General features: G+C 30.4%; 3 protein-coding genes across 5 annotated transcripts; 2 read left to right on the forward strand and 1 right to left on the reverse strand.

The window, feature by feature from the left end:
• The first annotated feature begins 7,999 nt into the window (after positions 1–7,999).
• LOC103482690 (transcription factor bHLH118-like) lies at positions 8,000–11,842 on the forward strand. Of its 3 annotated transcripts, none has more exons than XR_007823558.1 (3): positions 8,001–8,395; positions 10,493–10,615; positions 10,914–11,842. XR_007823558.1 is itself a non-coding variant. In XM_051089848.1 (2 exons), exons 1-2 carry the CDS (start codon positions 8,081–8,083, stop codon positions 9,445–9,447), a joined length of 738 nt encoding a protein of 245 aa, XP_050945805.1. In that variant the 5' UTR covers positions 8,000–8,080; the 3' UTR covers positions 9,448–10,469. The 3 variants fall into 3 exon arrangements, 1 of the variants encoding a protein (XP_050945805.1); XR_007823557.1 differs by having other exon boundaries at positions 8,002–8,395; positions 10,477–10,615; XM_051089848.1 differs by lacking the exons at positions 10,493–10,615; positions 10,914–11,842 and adding an exon at positions 9,025–10,469 and having other exon boundaries at positions 8,000–8,395.
• Positions 11,843–14,250: 2,408 nt separating this feature from the next.
• LOC103482689 (expansin-A7) lies at positions 14,251–16,306 on the forward strand. Its single transcript, XM_008438963.2, has 3 exons — positions 14,251–14,422; positions 14,537–14,852; positions 15,774–16,306. The coding sequence occupies exons 1-3, from the start codon at positions 14,269–14,271 to the stop codon at positions 16,084–16,086; spliced, it is 783 nt and encodes a 260-aa protein (XP_008437185.1). The 5' UTR covers positions 14,251–14,268; the 3' UTR covers positions 16,087–16,306.
• Positions 16,307–18,630: 2,324 nt separating this feature from the next.
• On the reverse strand, positions 18,631–19,906 carry LOC103482688 (uncharacterized). Its single transcript, XM_008438962.3, has one exon. It carries the CDS (start codon positions 19,716–19,718, stop codon positions 18,792–18,794), a length of 927 nt encoding a protein of 308 aa, XP_008437184.1. The 5' UTR covers positions 19,719–19,906; the 3' UTR covers positions 18,631–18,791.
• Between the last annotated feature and the right edge of the window lie 775 nt (positions 19,907–20,681).

Consider the following 20,681-nt stretch of genomic DNA (forward strand, 5'->3'; position numbering starts at 1 on the left):
ATATTTAATTATAAATAATATGAAATATGAAAATTTGTTAATTACTTGATTTTATTAGAGGATGTTAAAACTAATGTCATATATTTACGGATTGTTAGTTCAATCTTCTACGATAACAGAATGTTTTTTGATTTTGTTAATATTTATCCTAAGTGATGTTCAAATATCATGTGATATTTGATATTTTATCTCAACAAATACATTATATTTGTACGTGAATAATTGCCCTCCATGGAGGGATAAATTCGGGCCAAAAAATTGGAAGTAATTTTGGGATTTGCTATTTTTGTTTTTTCCATGGAAGATTTTGCTATTACACTGTTTTTTTGTTTTTTTTTTCTTTTGCAAACAAATGTGCGGATTATGGGCCTCGTGATTATAATTTATTTTTTGGGAAAACCCTAGAAATAGCCAAATTAGGAAGTTAGTTTGAAAAATATCAAAAACAAAAATTAATTATATAAATGACAAAATCAAATAACTAACAAAGAAAACGAATAATACAAATCGTCTAAAAAACCCCAACATTCAAATAAATAATTTAAAGAGTTTCTCAACCATGAGAACCTCACCCAATTAGATTATAATTAAAACACATAACTAGGTAATTAATTATATAAATGACAGGTCATTGCTATCCTAACACAAACCCAAAAGAGGACTCTCTCTCACTCTTTGTGTTATTTTCTCTCTTGGGTTTGTCTCTCCACCTCCACCTTTACCTTCAAGCAATTCCAGCCATAAAATAATAAATGTATAGTAACATCCAAGATGGTAATTAGTATCAAACACAATTACAGAAAAAAGAATAATTATCCTATTTGCAATTTAATTCTTTTCACTAATGGGGAGTTGTTCATTCAATTGTTTTGACGTCTATAAAGAACACCTTCAAAGTAATATTTCGAAATCTTTATAAATAACTATTTGCATTGGAATAATCTCTATTGCTTGTATTGCTTGTTTTCAAAATTTAATATGAAAGTTTATTTAATTATTTTAGTATAAATAATCTGTTTTCTATTTTATTCTAACCTAATTAAAGTAGGTGAATGTACATAAAAATGGCTAAAATACATTCAATCATTGCATGACCAATTACTCACTCTCTTGATTACTTTTCCAATTCTTTATTGACTTTTTTATGTTAACTCTGTTGGAATTTTTTTAATATATTATATTAGATATTTAATTAATTATTTTAAATTAGTGTAAATCTGCTGATATTTTATCTTATATCTTTTGATCCGTTTTGATGAAAAGGTCCGTATAAAAAGTTGAAGAGAGATTTTGGTGAAAATTATCGGTATATAATCTCCTAATCTTAGAGTTTTAGAACATTATAGAAAAAGAAATCTCTATATAGAAAAACTTTTATTTTATAATGATGAAAGAAAGTTTGAATCCTTTATCTTAAAAAGAAAAAAAAAAATTGAAATTGATTAAGTAGATGCATCAAAATAATCTTAACTAAGTTGATGTATCTGTGGATCTTTTAAAAACTAGAATCTCATTAATATTTTCTATTAAGAAATTTCAAATGATAGAAAATTTTATTTAGCTTAAATCGAAGACATATCAACTTCAAGATTTTTGTAAAATTCTTTCGTAAAGAGGAGCGATGACATCAACAAGTTTATTAATTGATTCACAAGAAAGTGTTCAGAAAATAAAACAAATAGCTTCGAATAATTTATTTTTATTTTTAGAATTCAGTTAAAAATCTAAAAGTGTTATTACGAACGATGTAAATTGTGGTGGAAAACCGAGAGTGAGTGAGTTGATTCAAATCAAGAAGTTCTTAGATATTAATATTTTCAAATTTTGGAAGGTCTTCTACGCATCTAATAAGTAACAAGATGTTGTTGGTATGTGATATATGAAAAAATAAATTTTATTTCAGTCATGATAATATATAGATATATATATAGATATATATTCATTCATGCATCTTAAGAAAATATATCCGCCATGATCTACGATTAATTAGTTCAGTTTTAATGATCTGATTTATTTATTTCAGAAATTAATGGAGCCAACACGAGAGGAAGGATATGATACATTTTATGAAATCTAAAACTATATTATATGAATTACATTTAATTTAATTAAGGACCTTTTAATTGCAAAAGACAATTATGTTTATATATACAGACATGCATCACATGCCCACATATACAAATTCTATAATAGGTTTCTGAATTAATTTTAAAATAAGCATTTCTGTTTAGTTTTCTTATATTCTCGAGAGTTGTTTTTGAATCTCCCAAAATTTAAAATGGTGTGTTTTTGAAGGTTAATATGTTTAATACCTAGGGTTCAATACACTATAATTATGACAATAAACATGTGACTCGAGTCAACAAGGATTTATCACTTTGGAAATTTATGAGTCACATGGGCTCACAATGATATATTTCTTTCTCTTTTGGGTATTCAAGTGATATCTTTCATTAGATAATATGATTAAATCCATCTAAAACTAATTGATAATAAGAGAAATAGTCCAACGTGTCTTACTAAGATTGTGAGATTCCTTAATTTTCCAACGTGAGATCCTTTAAATGTTCATGTTCTTCAAGATAGTAGATAGAATATCCATTTGAGCTATTAGCTCTTTGAGATCATATTAGATAACTCATTTAATCTTATAAAGAATTTAAGATTGTTTGAATTCTCAATCTGGAACCCTCCCATACTTTTTTGCTATTAAATTCTTTGATCTTATATTATTTTTATTTTTATTTTGTTTTGTTTTACAGAAAAAAAAAAAAGAAACTATTTGGGTTTATGGCCGGATACCATTATTAAATAAACATGGACTCCATAATTTCAAACAATTGCCTATGAAAAGAAGTATATCTTCTCACTCCATATTCCTAATACAGTGGTGAAATTAAGAAGGGTGACTAGCTAGGATGAAGAGCTTTGATCATTGTTTAAAATTGGAGAGACAAACATGAAGAAGAGACTTAAATTTGACATAATTCTTCTATAATTTTATTTATGTAAATCAATACTATTTGTGAATTTCAAATGACTTTGGATAAGGGCCGGCACTTCAATAATAATTGAATCATATTCCAAAATTTTCAGGAATTTTATAATTCTCTTATCGAGAGAATTTTATATGAGATTCATGCTCTACTAGGGGATATGTCCATTAAAGGATGTTCTTTACTTTTTCGATTTTGTAATAAGATAACTCGTTGGTTAGTTAGATAACCTTCCTAAATGTTAGTGTGATGAATGTGAGGGATCATTGTAATCAGTATGGGGTTTCTTTTATTTATTGAAGATGTTCTTTCCATAAAAGAAAACATTTTTTAAACAATTAAAAGTCAATATGAGAAGAGTCATAAAATCAATTAAAGAAATATGAGAGAGTGAGACAAACATATCCTTTTCTAAACAATAAGAGATACACAAAGCCACTTAAAACGTACTACAGCGGAGCAACACGTGTGTGATTCCCAACCTTTTAAAACAAGTCTTCAAAACACTATTTTCTCAAATAATTTCATTCAATTATTTTATGATGGTTTGGAGGAAATGAATATTGTAATCTATTATTGCTAACTATATTCACTTCCCATAAATTAATCATACACATCAATATGTTGCCACATAGGTATCGTTTTGAGCTACTCAAGGGTAGAGTCAAAAATAAAATAAGGTGAGAACATCGTTTAATAACATCAACTATACGATTATACGATTAAGTGATGAAGAATGGATGATTTTGCCCCTATCTTTACAACGTTGTGGCATTGCAAGACAAAATGGTTTAATATTCGTAAAAAGTGAACAACGTCAAGATGCTACAATAAAACATTGCAATGCTCTTATGTTCAGATCCGTGTGATTTTTGTCGAATGTTGCGGTGCCGGCCATGACAACTTTATAAAATCTTTCTTCCACCACCTGGGACTTATCACCTCCAATTCCATCTACTCAAAGATCGATTTCAAAATCATTAAAAACCATTTTTGATCATTAAAAAAAAAAAACCCAAGTTCAGTAGTAGTATGAAAAGGATAATCAATTTAAATGTCAGAACTTTTGAAAATACGTAAAATATAACAAGATCTCACTATCATTTGATGATAGACCAATAAACACTAATAGACATTTATAATTAGTGTCTATTCACTAGATTGTGATAGAGATTATTGAATGTATATCAATGTCGACGTCTATCATTTTTTTTTACTAACAGATAGTAAAATCTTACTATATTTGTAAATAATTTGATTTACTTTGCTATATTTAAAAACATTCCTATGGAAAACACACTTAAAAGCAAAAAAATAATCATTAAGCTTTCAAGCGATATAGAAACTTAAAATATTGGGAATACCACATTGTAAAGATAAAAAAACCTTACGTTTTTAATAAGATGGATGAATTATTATTCTAGTTGTCAATTGATTTTGAGATGAAACTTCATACCTTTTATCATTTGGTTGAAAACAAAGTACCTTAATTTATATTTTTATCATTATGATTTATTATTTGGACAAGGAAGTTGCGTTGTTTTTAACTTATGTAAATATATGTTACGTCTATTGAAATTTTTTCTAAATTATATGAAGTTTCAAACTTAATAATACCACATTTTGTACCTACGAACCTACACATTTGCTTTCTTAGAAGAAAAAAAACAGTCGATGTATGGTGGGTAGAAGCTCTGACATAATTAACCAATTTGAAATAATATAGGAGGGGAGTGTGTGATATATTGTAGTAAATTACTTTGGATGGGGATGGCGATGGTGACTTATCCACTTATCATCATGGTATCAACCTACAAAAACGGGCAATTTATTTTCTTTTGTCACAAAAGCTTTCTTTTCTTTTTTTGTGAAGAACGATGTTATCTATGGAAATGATGAAATCTCACATTTATTTGATGTATGGTTTAGGGGGTCATAAATCATAATGGTACTATACCAAAAAATAAAAATAAAAAATGATTCAACTCAAGAACGATAAACTTTAAATTTAAAGCGACAACATCTTGAAGGAGCATTTTATAATTACTAATAATACTAAAGTTCGTTGTAGAAGTGACATCTATAATCATTAAAAGATGAATTTTTTTTAACAACATACCTAGAGAGAAAGGGATCAAGGAGGTGCATTGAGATATCTCAAATAAGTAATACATCTATAACACTTCTATCATATCCTTAATTTAGTAATGATGGACTCATTCAAAAGATCGTGGATATAGAGTTATATTCATAAAGAGCTAGAGAAGAGTTAGAAAAACATAACCTAAATAAAAACTAGAAAAACGCCTTCCACATTCTAAGGTAAAGATAAATTACTCATTCTATTGATAGTTGGTTTTGAAAAGTAAAAGCTTATCGTCCATTTGATATCATATTTAAAATTTACATAGACCACCATTACTTTCATCTTTCATAAATTAAGCTTCAAATTAATCGAATATGAAAAGAAAAATTACACACACAACATTATTATATCAAGAGTACTACATATAATTAGTAATTTTAATGCACCTCTATATTCTTTGTCTCTTTTGAAAATCCATTTTGAAAAGGAAAAAAAAAATTGATATACCAAAATAAAATAAAAACTTTACAGACTTGTGGTTTTGTTTCCGTTCCCATATATATATTTCTAAGGGAAGGATTTCAACGGCGTTGTGATATATCAGCCCCACAAAAATACTAGTGGTTGATTTTCAATCTTATCATCAAATGATAAATTGGCTTGTGTCTCTTGTTTTTGCCTCTTAACTTTATGCTTCTGTGGCCATGGCTGGAAAAGTTGCTATCACCTTTAAATTTTTGGATACCTATTCAAAATGTTATCATGCAGGGATCAGTACGATTTTGGATCCATTATAATATACATAAAAAAAAAAAAAAAAAAAAAAAAAAAAATTTGTTCCAATTTTTTAGTGACCCTACATGGAGCTGGAGGGTAAACGAATTGGGAAATATAGTTAAAACTCTTTATACATTACTAACTTAGATGGGATTAGTGAGAATGTCAACTAATCTCGTTGCTGACGAGTTTTTATTTTTGTAATTTGTTTTCAAGTCCTGTGAAAGTGTGACAGCATAGGTTGTTCTCAGAAAATAGTAAATAAAAGCAAATCACGTGACTTGTTTTCTTTTTTACCTCTCCTTTGAATCATACAATAATATATATTGGAATTTATTTGTCAACGACAAAATTATAATTTAAAGTTTTCAAGACAGAAATAAAACAAAAGATATTGATTGTACCTAATTATTCAAATATTGTTTTTCTTTCAATGTAATAACAAAATTTTCCTTCTTCTTATTTTAAATTTTGGTTTATTGTACAATTTCGAGAGGTTAAAATTATATATATATATATATATATATATATTTGTTATTGGATTTTATTTAATTTTATCTCAAATTCATAATTGAGTGATCTGTCCATATTTTATAAAGTATGAAGTTTTCCCTTTGACTTTTTTTATATGGAATTTTCAATGTATTACCTCAACCACATAACATTTGGATTCACATTCTGGGATTGAATCTTTGTTATCAAATTTTTAATGATTTTATAGGCTTTTATAATATGAGATTATACCTCAAAATTAATTAATAATGAGATATTAGTAACTTAAATAAAGAACAAGACTGATAATATATTCCACCCTCTACGGCTCGAATGGCAGACGCTCACGGCTAGACTCGCGAAGGAGACCGGCGGTCGGTGGTGTTCGACCCTGACTTCGACGGGAAGAAGAACGAGAACGGAGATGGAGGTTTGACGTGTGAAGGCCGAACACCGCTTGGATCTTCGCGACGGAGGACGAGAAACGGCGGGGAGAAGCTTCACATCTTTTTTGTGAGGAAGAAGATGATGGTTAATGAGACTTTAAAATAATAATAATAATATCTTTTCTTTTTTCCTTTTATCTATTCAAATAAAATCTAAATCAATTTTATTCTCTCACCTCATTTAATTTCTATTAAATCAAATTTTGTTTTTACCCCAAATAATAAAATATTTATCTTAAATAATTCCTTCCAAACATTTATTTAATTATATACATTTATATATCTAATTATTCTTAATTAATTCAAATCTTTCGACCAAATTAAACAACCAAAAATCAAACCATTTAAATCAAATCTTAAATAACCAAAATTCCTATTTTCTCCTTGCCATTAGAAAAATAAAAAATATGATTTATTATATTTGTAAATTTTTCAGAAGTTTCTTCCTTTTATATTATTTTATTTAATAGAAGCATTCAATTGCTATTGATAAACAAAAAGTTATCTTTTGAAGAATTTAGATACTTATATTGGATTTTTGGGTTCTCTAGATTCTTGCTAAAACTTAACTAGATAATATAAAATAAGATTAATTATTTTAAATGACAAACCGTTGAAATATTTATAAATATAAAAAAAATATACTATTTATTTGTGATGAACATTAATAAAAGAAGTGTCGTTTTGCTATATTTGTTAGTATACAATTTAATTCATTTATATATATATATATGAAAACAGCTTATAAAGTAATCATTGGGTTATTGTTTAAAATTAAGGTAATCACCAATGCTACATCACTTTCCAATTAGTATAAACTAACAATAAGAAAATCATTTAGAACAATTTTTCAAATATGAAAAGTTAAATGTCTATCTTGAAATCTTAGTGATCAGATAAATACTACAATCACATCTTAGGAACAAAAAATGTGTTTTTTCATTTTTGTAATATGATATTCTACTTTTTTAAAGTATTTTATCATGTAAGAAATACACGGTTTAATATTTAGCGAAAATGATTTGAAGTCTGTTCGTTTGACTCTTAAGAAAAAAAAGATAAATATGATCCCAATTTGAACGTTATAGTCCACTTTAAGATGCAAGAGATTCATATGCTAAATTATACATACATATATATATATATATATATATATATATATATATAATTTTTTTAATCCACCCCTCCATGAAAATTCATTTAACTATAAAAAGAGGGTTTGTTTTAGATTTCACCAACCCTCCAATACTCTCTTTCTCTCTCATTAATTAAGGGTCTTAAAAATGGAATTCTTCAATGTTGAGTCCCCCTTTTCTTTTGACTTGGGGGAAGATCTAGTCCCTCTGCCCTCTCTTCCATCGTCCTCCGTCATCTCTCCGCCATTGGACAACGACGGTAACCGTGTTTCCCAAAAGCCAAAAAATGGCCGCCGGAAAAAGCCACTGCCCAACACTTGCAATGATGATGGCGGCGATGAGAACCTTGACGAACAAAAGAAGAAGAAGATAATACATAGAGATGTGGAGCGCCAAAGAAGACAAGAAATGTCTTCTCTTTACACCACACTTCGCTCGCTTCTCCCTCTTGACTACCTCAAGGTACGAATAATTTCATTGATTCACTTGTTGACCTCCACAACAGAAATATCGATACCTTAATTTCGATAAAAAAAAAATATTTATAACGAGGACCTGAATGCTATAATAAGGTTAAAGTTAATGTAATTGGCCGTTGATAAAAGTAAAGTGGTTCTTTAATTTTCTCAAAATTTCTCACCCTCTAATGTGAAAAATAAATCATCAAGCTTTTTTTTCTTTAAATAAACTTCAGTATCAAGAAGTATATATTAATTAATCTATGAACTTTAAATGGTATACAATAGTTTTATAGAAAATTAAACTTATATGTTTGTATCCTTTCTTCAGAAAATTACACATTTTTTTTCTCTTTTTTTCAGTTCAATAGCACATAAATCGAACATAGTTACCGGAACTTTAGAGAGACTTGTAATTATCAAAGTATGTTAGGTTAAATGGTACATTCATTGACCTCTGTCCAATCCGTCAATCGTAATACAAATTTGTAAATACAAAATATTAATTACGACAGTATAACTAATCTGGTTTCTAATTGATATTAAAGTCTATACTCCAAAAGGATAGATCTAAATTTTACTATATTTGTAACTTAAAACGAAAAAACAAACGGAAAAAAAATACTAACCTAGGGAAAACGGTCAATATCAGACCACATGCAACAGACAGTTAGTTACGTTCAACATATTCAAAGAAGGATTCAACAACTGAAAGATAAAAGAGATAAGCTAAGAGAACTCGCCAACCAAACTAACAGAAAGAGACTTAGTTCCTCAGAAAGAGACTCAGTGGTGGTGAGAGCAAAAGATGGAATAGGAATTCAAGTTGTTTTAGACACAACCACAAAACATAGGCTCCCTTTTTCCATCTTTGTTCAAGCTTTAGTTGTTGAAGGCCTTGAAATCCTGAACTGCATTTCACACAGACTGGATGAGAGGTTTATTCACACCATTGAATGCCAACCTATTCTAAATAATGATGGCTGTTATACAACCATTGATGTCTCTATGTTTCAGCATAAGTTGGCCAATTTGGAATATTATCCTTTAGATTAGATAAAATTATCGAGTTGATTATTATGTTATGTGAATTGTTGATCATCATTATTAAGTTTAATAACACTGTATCAGTCGTACAAAGAAGGAGTGCATTATTACTGATTAGCTTGTCAAGAGTATATTAAGCGTAAAAGTAGTATAAACTATTTGCATCGCGACCAACTTTATAAATAATATATTAATCAAGTGCATCATGATCAAGTTTATCAGTAATATAATCAAATCAAATGTCTACCAACAATATAAAACAATGCATCATACCATCAAATTTATTAGCAATGAAAAACAGTCATGTGTATCAAATTTTATTTTATAAACCAATAGTGTGTATCGGTCAAATGCATCGTTATATTATCAAGTATAATATATTAATCAAGTGCAATAGTATGGATATTTATGATATTAGGAAGTTTAGTTTGAAAAAATATGAAGAAAAAAAATTACTTATATAAATGACAAAATCAAATAACTAACAAAGAAAACGAATAATACAAATTGTCTAAAATAACCGCACCTAAGCTAAAACCCCAACATTCGAATAAATAATTTAAAGAGTTTCTCAACCATGAGAACCTCACCCAATTAGATTATAATTAAAACACATAACTAGGTAATTAATTATATAAATGACAGGTCATTGCTATCCTAACACAAACCCAAAAGAGGACTCTCTCTCACTCTTTGTGTTATTTTCTCTCTTGGGTTTGTCTCTCCACCTCCACCTTTACCTTCAAGCAATTCCAGCCATAAAATAATAAATGTATAGTAACATCCAAGATGTTGGTATCATACACAATTACAGAGAAAACAAACTTGGATTCGTAATTCAAGTACACATTTTTTAAGAGTCGTTTGTAGTCGTAGCGAAACAAAGTATGAAAATTTACTCAGTAGCCCATTCATTTAATTTTAAATTGTTGCATTCTTTGATAAATAATTTCAATAGTTTTTTCTTTAAAGAAGAATATCTTCTTCTTTAAATATTTAAAGAAAAGATAAAAGATAAATTGTTCTCTTAATCTTTAGGAATATTTTATTTAAGGAAAAGATCTTTCGATTTTCTGAACTTCTTGGCCTATAAAGAAGGAGTCCCTTGCTCGTCTACGCTTGATTCTTGCTATGCAGTTTCTGAGATTATACGGTATTTGAAGAATCTGTACGAAAGGTAAATGAATTACTTTCTTTAATATTTTAGGAAGAATTCTTGATACCTTCATTATTGGTTGAAGGTGTGTTTGTGATAATAGATATAGAGAAAATTGATATAGTTGATTCGGGTCATCTACCTCAGGATTCAAACACAATTAAGAGAAGCCTGATTATTTTTAATTTCTGTTTATAACTTTATTTTTTCATCTGAGCTAAAGCTCTCAGATACAGGTGGGTTTCACCAATTTGTTTCTTCTAGCTATTCAAATATTATAATTTAAAACTATTTTACTTTTTCGATTGGTATCATAAAGGTTTTAAGCCAATGTATATGATCGAAGAAGACGAATCCAATACTCGACCACCACTCCTTGATGGAACAAATTACGCTGATTGGAAGCCTCGGATGACTGCCTTTCTCAAATCCATGGATATTAAGGCCTGGAAAGCTGTTATCTTCGGTTGGGAACCACCGACAATCATTGGGCAAATCTACACCTAAACCTGAATTAGATTGGACTGATGCAGAAGTTCAAGCTTGTGTTGGCAACGCCCGTGCTCTCAATGCTATTTATAATGGGTTGATCAAAATGTATTTAAGTTGATATTTACCTGTTCTTCAGCAAAAGAAGTCTGGAAAAAACTTGAAGCCCTGCATGAAGGTACATCTAAAGTGAAAACGTCGCGATTACAATTGCTAAGTTCAAAGTTTGAATCTTTAAGAATGATGGAAGATGAATCAATTGATGGCCTTCTTATTCCGCATTCTTTGGCATCTCGGATCCTCAGTATCTTGTCTGTGAGTCCCGGGCTCTGAGTAGTTCCATTAACACCTTAACAGAGAGAAGATCTGAAGTGGATGCCCTTAGTTGTCAATTAAAAGCTCTTATCCCGTCTTCAAGTTCCCACAAATTCTTCTGATGATTGAGATTTTCTCTTTTTTGTTCAAAGGGCAGTATATCATAAATATGGAGTGCCTATGAAGCTTGGTATTGGTATTGAGGTCTTTGATTGATGTTGAACATGGATTGATGCCGGTGCTGGTATTTTTGTGCTGCAGTTGGATTTATTATTTGTTTTTGGTGGATGTGTGCTGATTGAACTTAGCTGTGTTTGCTTTGTTTTGAAGACTATTGTTCATCTCTAAAGTCCCTGAATTATTTTAAGGGCTTGTTTTTAATTAATGATTGTTCTTCTGGGTTTCTCATTCTGGATAAGAATGAGGTCTCAATATGTCTTGGAGGAAGAGGTTCAAGTTGGTCATAAATTTTCAAAAATGGCAAAATTTAACAATTAAGCTTGGCAGACCAATTGAAATAATATAATAGAAGATCCAAAATCTCATGCACAACACAACTAAAACGTGTGTAATTGATAAATTTGAATGCTGATTATTGCAAGATATAAATGTTGATGCACACTCATGTTCTGTTTTGTTTTGAGTATTTATCGATTTGATGTCAAATACGCCCATGTTTTACATCTGATATACTACTGAAAACACTATCTCTTGGAACCTTGAGCTACATGTTCATTATTAATGAAAATTTACTCCGTAGCCCAGTAGTTATAAACCCACCCATTTATGCTTCAGGGCATCCAAAACTTCAACAACAAATAAAAGTATTCTTATAAATAATTTTCTCATAATTAAATCATTTATTTCAACAGCATGAACTGGTAGTATATGCTAGGGATTTATTCATTTTAGTGGTAACTATATTTAATTGATCTAATTAATTATGTTTGTAGTTCTTGATACTCTACAGTCTACACATAGGGGAAAAGGTCAATACCCGACCACATACAAGAGACAGTTAATTAGATTCAACTTATGCAAGCAAGAATCCAACAATTGTCTAATTAAAGAGATGAGCTTAGAAAACTCTCAGGCGATAAAATGGCGACGGCCGAAACGCTTAACTCCTCAGAAAGGGACTCGCAGTGGTGGTGAGAGCAAAAAATGAAATAGGAAATGAAGTTGTTTTAGAGACAGTCACAAAACATAGGCTCCCTCTTTCCATTTTTATTCAAGCTTTAGTTGATGAAGTGCTCGAAATCCTCTTAGCTGATATTCAACCAAACTAAATGACAGGTTCGTCCACACCATGGAATGCCAACCTTATGTAAACAATAATGGCTGCTATCCAACCTTTGATGTGTCCTGAGCTTTACTATAAGTTGCTCGTAAAGTGCTTGAATTACTAGGAATAAACCTCGATTAATTTTAGGGATAAATGGTTGGACATGTGACTCGTCAAAGTAAGTTTAACTTAATGACAATTAGGTATATAGGTACATGATCCTACATCTTAAATTAGATGGTTTGATCCACATTCCCCAATTGTTGTACTAAAGAAATTATAAGTATATGACTTCTCATAATTACCATAGATCCACGAATGTAGGTGACTTTCTTGTTTTGTCGGTCATATTTCTTGATTTATAAATTTATCGTTGTTGTTATGTTGTCGAATGCGTTTTTTGCGCTGTGAATCTTTGCATCAACAAAAGATACTGAGGAAAGGACAAGAGATGGCAAGGAGATCAGGGAGGAATGAGGATTAGAAAGAGAGTGGAGAGAGACATAATATTTTTATTTCAAAATGTTTCAAATAATAAGAAAAGTACATAATATTATAGAATAAAGACGTTTTGGAACTCATTTAATTATTAGAATTGAGGAACAAAATTGGCCAAATTAAAACTTTAGGAACTAAATGAACCATCCTAGAACCCAAAGACTAAAAGGATAGTTTTTCCTGTTAAGTTAAAAATCATAAAATTTCTTTTTATGCTTCTATATGGGAATAGCCGAACACTTTGACATAACATAAGTACTTCACTATTTTGTTAAACATCACAACCAATTCAATCAAAATTTGATCTAATAATTTAGCTTTTAAAAAAGTTAGCCTCCTTGTGCCACACATAACAAATAATAACAACAAGGCGTCAAAGTGACTAATTTCTGTTATAAAAGTGAGAGGTTTAATCTCAATTACTCATAATTAAATTGCAGTAGAAAACAGCATGTATATGCATGAGAAGAACTGAGAGTGAAATTGGTAACTAAAACTGATATCAATTAATTTAACCCTTCAATCCATCCAATTAAGTTTAAGTTGTAAAATTAGAATTGACTAATAAATTATTAAAGAAAAATGAAAATGAAACCAAAAGATTAGGCTAAGTGGGTGGCAGACTTTTATGAGTAGATGAAACCTGCAAGCACGTTGAACCCAAAATTTGACGCTATTATCTACACTATATTTAATTCCAATTACTATTATCATTTCCTTTTGTCTCACAATTCATGCTCCATTCCCAATCTCTCCCACGTATATCTCAATGCAACACAATTTCTCTCACTTCTTTTATTAAAACGAAATGCAAAAATCAGCCTTAAAATTGATCAGAAATAATCTACATGCTGTACCAACCAAAAACACATCACTAATTTAAAAAAGGGTTTAATTTATGTTATTCCCTTTTAAATTATTTTACATATTTATGAATTGACTTAATAAAGTAGACGGGAAATCTTCGTGAGGGTCACGAAGGAGAAGTTCGTTCCATTATCATTTGGTGGTGGTTTAGAATATATAAGGCCCTGCGAGTTCCTAAGTCAATGAGCAAGAAAATAGGCCTCACTATAATTTAGCAACAATGGCTTCTTCTTCTTCTTTAAGCTTCAATCTCTTCATGGTGGCATTGGTTTTGGCCATCTCCATAAGATCAACCCTCGCTGTGTTCCGACCAAGCCCATGGAAGCTTGCTCATGCCACCTTTTATGGCGACGAAACTGCCTCCCAAACTATGGGTAACGCGATAATATATAGACTCAATAAATTCTGTTAAAAAGCTCAGAAATGTCATTTTTAAAACGTAAATTAATGAACAAAAGATGACCGTTTTGTTTTTCCTTTTTTTTTAGGTGGAGCTTGTGGGTATGGAAACTTGTTTACCAATGGGTATGGAACTGATACTGTGGCTTTAAGCTCGACACTGTTCAACAACGGCTACGCTTGCGGGGCTTGCTTTCAAATCAAATGCGTGCAGTCGAAGGCATGCTACGCAAATGTGCCATTCACCACCGTGACAGCCACCAACCTGTGCCCGCCAAACTGGTCGCAGGACTCCAACGCCGGTGGGTGGTGCAACCCACCAAGAGTTCACTTCGACATGGCTAAACCTGCCTTCATGAAGATCGCTTGGTGGAAGGCTGGAATTATCCCTGTTCAGTACCGCAGGTGAGTTGAATTTGATTCGTTTAGTTCTTTTAGAAAAAGATTACACATACCCCAAACCTTATTTTTAAAAATTTTGGCTTAATGGGTATAGTTATATATATTCTTGTAAGATATAACTAGCAACTAGGTTAAGATATTATACCCATGACGACGACGATAGAAGTTTAAAATTCTGTCCCTTATGTGTTCTTCAACTAAAATTAGAAACAAAACAAAATAAGGAAACTTTTTGAAAGTTTGGTCTCCCTGCTTCCATATTATAATTTTGGTTCCAATTTGGAGAAAGGATTATAATTTAGTAGAAAAAAAACATCTTTATTTGGGTAATTGTAATAGGCAGAACGTTTTGAACTAGCAAAGTTAGATATAGCAATGTTAGCAAAGTTATATAGCAATGTTTTTCAATAATTACAAATATAATAAAATCTATCGATGATATACTCGTATTAGTAACATACTCTATTATTGATATACTTTCATTAGTAATATACTCTATCACCGATAAACTCTTATATTAACGATTAGTCTATCACTAATAAGACTTTGTAAATATTTTAAAAAGTTTTTGCTATATTTAAATAAAAAATAAGATTTCGAGAACTGAATCTAAATTTTGTTATAATTGTAAATAAATTAATGGATGAGGGATCAATAAGCACATCTAAAAATCACAACTAGCTAGGTTGATATAGACCCCATAGCGTGTCTTCATCACACTTCGGTTCAAAAGTGATAATTTATTGATGACAGGCATGCTATAATTGCAAATTATTTTGCATTGAGTTACACCTACTAATTCTTAATTCTATAGATTTGATTGTTAGCCTCTTTTATTTAAACTTTTAAATCTACGTACGACCAACAGATATAAGGAGATAACTACGACATTAAACGTGAATATAATGTTATTGTATAATGTAGGGTTCCATGTGTGAAGAAAGGAGGAGTTCGTTTCAGCCTACAAGGAAATGGATATTGGTTATTAGTTTATGTGATGAATGTAGGTGGAGGAGGAGATGTATATTCAATGGCAGTGAAAGGAAGCAAAACAGGATGGATAACAATGAGCCATAACTGGGGAGCTTCATATCAAGCTTTTGCTTCATTGGGTGGCCAATCACTTTCATTCAGAATCACTTCTTACACAACTAGAGAAACACTTACTCTATGGAATGTTCTTCCTTCAAATTGGCGAGTTGGGTTGACTTACAATTCCAATTTCAACTTCCATTGACTTTTATACTTCAAATTTCTTGGAATTTGAAGAGGATCCTCCATCATTTTCTTCTAGACCCATCTTTGGTTTTTCTTTTGTTCTTTTTTGTTTGAAAATGAGCTATTGAATATTGTTTGTTTTTATGAAGTATATTATCAGGATTTGGTTATATGAAAAGGGTGAAAGAGGCCTAAAGTTGGTGTTTTGCTATACTAATTAATATTAATTTTTAATCTCTTGTTATTGAGATGTGTGTAATCTCTATTAGGTGATTGATATCTCTCTCTATATTTATTTTCTTAATTACACATAATATATATTGCTCACTTTTAAAGATAAAAAGCTTTATGAGTTTGTTGTTTGTTTCAATCAACATTGATTAATGAGCAATACGTTGCACAATTCATCAATAATTTTAGTTTGTTGTTTTACCAAATGTAATTAAAGAAGGCAAAAACTTAAAAAAAAAATCACACCAAATCGAACTAATGACATGATCGAATATATGTATTAATTGAAATTTTTACTATTACGATTGGTCTATTATAATTAACTCCATATTTAAATTCCAATTAGTTAGGATAGTACTATTTCAAATCTTTATTTCGTTTACTATTTGTTATATTCTCTATTTCCTATTCATCTTCCTTTTTTTATCGACTAAACTAAAGAAATATGTAATTATACGAGTGAATAGCTAAGTCCTTGATACAATTAATTTGATGTTTCTCTTTGATTATTTCTCTTTTTCGGAAACATTATGTCAATAAATCAAAACTAATGATAAATAAATATAAAAAGAAGAGAGAAAAGGAAGATTCTTTTTTTAGTTTCAAAGTAAAGTATTACTATATTGATTACAAATTAGTAAGTTAAAGATTATAATAGCACAAATAGATACATATTACTGCATAGGGAAAGCTAGAGGAAATTGACTATTGGTAGGAAATATATATATATATATATATAGACTAATAAAATACATTTGTTTCAAAGGTTAGTTGTCATTTTTATTGAATTAGCATTACAAAAATAGGAACCTTTTAACACAACAATCACCTCTGACCACCACTTCATATATCACTTTTATCACCTCTTGATTGACTTATTTGATGCAAATTTGGAGTTAATATATAAGATCTCTCCATTTTTTTTTAATATGAAATTCTTAAAATGCTCTTTTGGTATCTCTTTTTGATTCATCATTGATACCATATTTGATAACATGAGGTTTCATTCTCAAAATAAATTGGATACATACAAACTGTGAGATCCTATTCTTGGTTTTTTTAATGTGAAATTCTCGATAGGAATAAAATAATTAATCAAATTAAAATTCACGAGTGTTATTGTAAAGCAAACTCCATAATTCATAAACTAAAAATGTCATTTTCAAAAGTTTAAAGGCCAAACAAATATATATCAACTAATATGATATTTATAAAATTTAATGTTTACATAGGTAAAATTCAAACTTGGGTTGGAAGGAGGCTGACAAGCAAAGTAACCACTAAATCAACTATAAATATTAAAAATTAGATTGTTCTCTTTATATAAAGACAATAAAATTGAGGGGGGCTCGAACTCCCCTGGACCTATACTAAATCTGTTGTCAGTCTTTGATGGATTGAGTTTAAATACCAATCTTGAAATTAAAGGCCATATATTAGGCCTAATGGTAAATAGCAAGTGGTGTAACTTTTGACAAAAAAAGAATCAAGTTAGTTATGTCCTTAAGATTTAGTAATTTATAGATTTTTTTTAAAAGAGTTGTCTCGTGAGACCAGTAAAGATAACATATTAAACCTAGTAGGATAGATGTTTGATATTTGAGAAATATAAATTATTTAAATAAAGGTAGATTTGATTGAAAGAGAAGAGAGAGAGAGAGAGAGAAAGGGTGGTTGGTTCCAACTTCCCACGCTTGAAATGATTTTTGGAAGAGGTGGAAGAAAACGCAACGTTGTATAATTTTGAATGAAAGCTTTTGTTTTGTCCCGACAAAAAGTCTTCAACTTTAAGAATTTTTTTTAAAAATAAATAGATAGATAGATAGAAGTATGAATGCGAAACCAAAACGCCAAACAAACCCTTCTTCCAAATTTGATCTATGAATTGGATGAAATGCGACAACTAATCACACACATTCCTTTCTCACTTCTCTTTTTGTCGGCCTATTCTCTCTACCATGTGCAGGTTGAATTCAACCGTTTACAATCTCAAATGTTAAATGAATGTTTTCCTTTAATCTTCAATATACTTTCATATACTTTGAATTGAAGTTTATTTATGTTTTATTTCTATCTTAATTATATCACAAATATAGTGCAATTCAAAATAATTTGCACCTATATCAAAATTTAAATACAAATTTTAAAATTTACAAATAATGATTCATATTATTCATACTCAGAAAATAACTTAATTATGTGTCTCTAAAAATTACTACTAAATGAAATTACCTGTGATTATAATTCTTTTAGATTAATGTAACAAATTGTTTATTCATCTTTAATATCCCCATAGAACTCAAGAAAAAAGAGAACAGAATATCAACATAAATTTATAAACCAATTAATTGAAAGTTTGTTGTGTTTATCATCGCAAACCAATAACAAATGTACAATAAAATTCATTTTGTTGACAGTTTCAATCACTAATCTTACAAAAGAAAAAGAATACAACTACAGCTCTAAATCTGAACAAACATTACGTTCTTATTCTCACCGTCGACGAGACGGCGGCAAATACTCATGTTCAATCGACGGCATAGTCCTCGTCCCCGGCGCCGTCGGAGCTCTCACATGTCCGACCATCGAAACTTGCAAAGCTTCCTCTTCATAAGCCCTAATTTCCAGCTCCTCCATTCTCGTCCTCTTCTTCACTCTCACAAACATCGCCACCAACAACAACCCCAAAAGAAACGCTCCGATCGCCGCCCCTATCGCGCTTCCGATAGCCACCTTCCACGGCCGTTCCTTCTTTCTCAACTCCACCGGCTCTGGCTCCTCCACCACTAACCCAAAATGCCCCTGTCTCAAAACAGAGCAAATCAACGGCGAAATCTCCTTCGCCAATGTAACTCTCCCATCCCTCTCGAAACTCGCACAAATCGGCCTCATTCTCGTGTCATTCCCCATTCTCGTCGAGTTTCTGAAATCTATAGTAATGGGTTTTTCTCCGGCGGAAATTCCGACCTCAAATGGAACAGGGGAGGAGCTCGAACTATTATTTCCAGAGTTGTAAGCCAAAATCCCCAAGATTGAAGAAACTAATTGATACCCAGTTAAACGGTAGTTGTTAAAGTAAATCGAAGACCAATTAGATCCCAAATTTTGCCGGATGATTACGATTCTCTCAGCACATGGGTTCAGAGAAACACCAACACCCACATGAAATTCTTTCACCGATGCACCATACCTCCGTAAACTTCCGCATCGGAACCTCGCCGTGTCAACATCAATGCCGGAGAAATTCTCCGGTAACGGAACACTGTGAAGTGTCCCTGTTTTGACTGTGTTGTCAAGGGATTTCAACGTGTAATCTCTGATGTAAAGATCGAGGAGATGCGGCGATTGGAGATTGTGGGACGCCATGGATGAGGTCAATGAAGAAATGGTGAGAATGAAAAGGAAGAAGAAGAAACCCATTTCGAAAATGGGTTTGAAGGAAAGTTTTGTTTTTGGTAAATATTTGTGGTTTTTTTTTTCTTGAGAATTGTATGAAAAGAAGAGGAATGAAGCAGCTTTTTTGTTGCTCTGCTTTTGTTAAAGTGTTCTTGTATTGTAAGGTGGAATGGTGGAAAGAGGAAAATTTAGAAGAAATTGAACTTAGGGTTATGAATTATGAGAGTGAGTTGTAAGGAAGAGGAAAGGGAAAAGAAAAGTTGCCTTTGTTTGCACTATTTTATTGTTGAGTTGTAAATTTTTAATCTCCCAACTTTCTATAATAATTATGCTTATTAAACTTTTAATTATGTCTTTTCCCACTTCATTAACTTCATAACCTATTTAAGTATAACTTAATAATTCAACAATATAGATTAAAATCTTTCACCTTTCTTTGGGTGAGATATAAAACTTCGACTTCTATTTTAAAACAACTTTAAACATTAATCTTCAATCTCGTTATATTGTTGTACTATATACCACAAAATATACATAATGTTTATAACACTTGTGCATCGATTAAATTTGGGTTGAGTTGGTTTGATATGATATGGTAAATTGTGTTGGAATGTGTTGAATTTATTATGTGTCACATTAATTACAATTATAATCCTAGAGTATGCAGAAATTCATTATATTTACTATAATAAAATTGTTTTCCCTCTACTACTCGATATATGCAACTAGCACACTATTAACACACTATTATTTGTTTGACGATTTGGAAAGAGATTGCTTGATGAATAATAGAACTAAAAACAATATGATTTAAGTATTAGGTATAATAAAAATGTTTAAACATTGAATAGATTGATGTGATTAAGTTGAGGCCAAATTTTGTGAGTTGAAGTAATTCAAACAATTTGAGTAAACAAATATGTGTTATAAAATGTAGGAAAAGAAACATAAGGCATTGCTAAAAAAGGGTTGTAGTATTAAGTTCAT

This window comes from Cucumis melo, chromosome 9 (genome assembly GCF_025177605.1).
Source record: "Cucumis melo cultivar AY chromosome 9, USDA_Cmelo_AY_1.0, whole genome shotgun sequence".
Classification (NCBI taxonomy): domain Eukaryota; kingdom Viridiplantae; phylum Streptophyta; class Magnoliopsida; order Cucurbitales; family Cucurbitaceae; genus Cucumis; species Cucumis melo.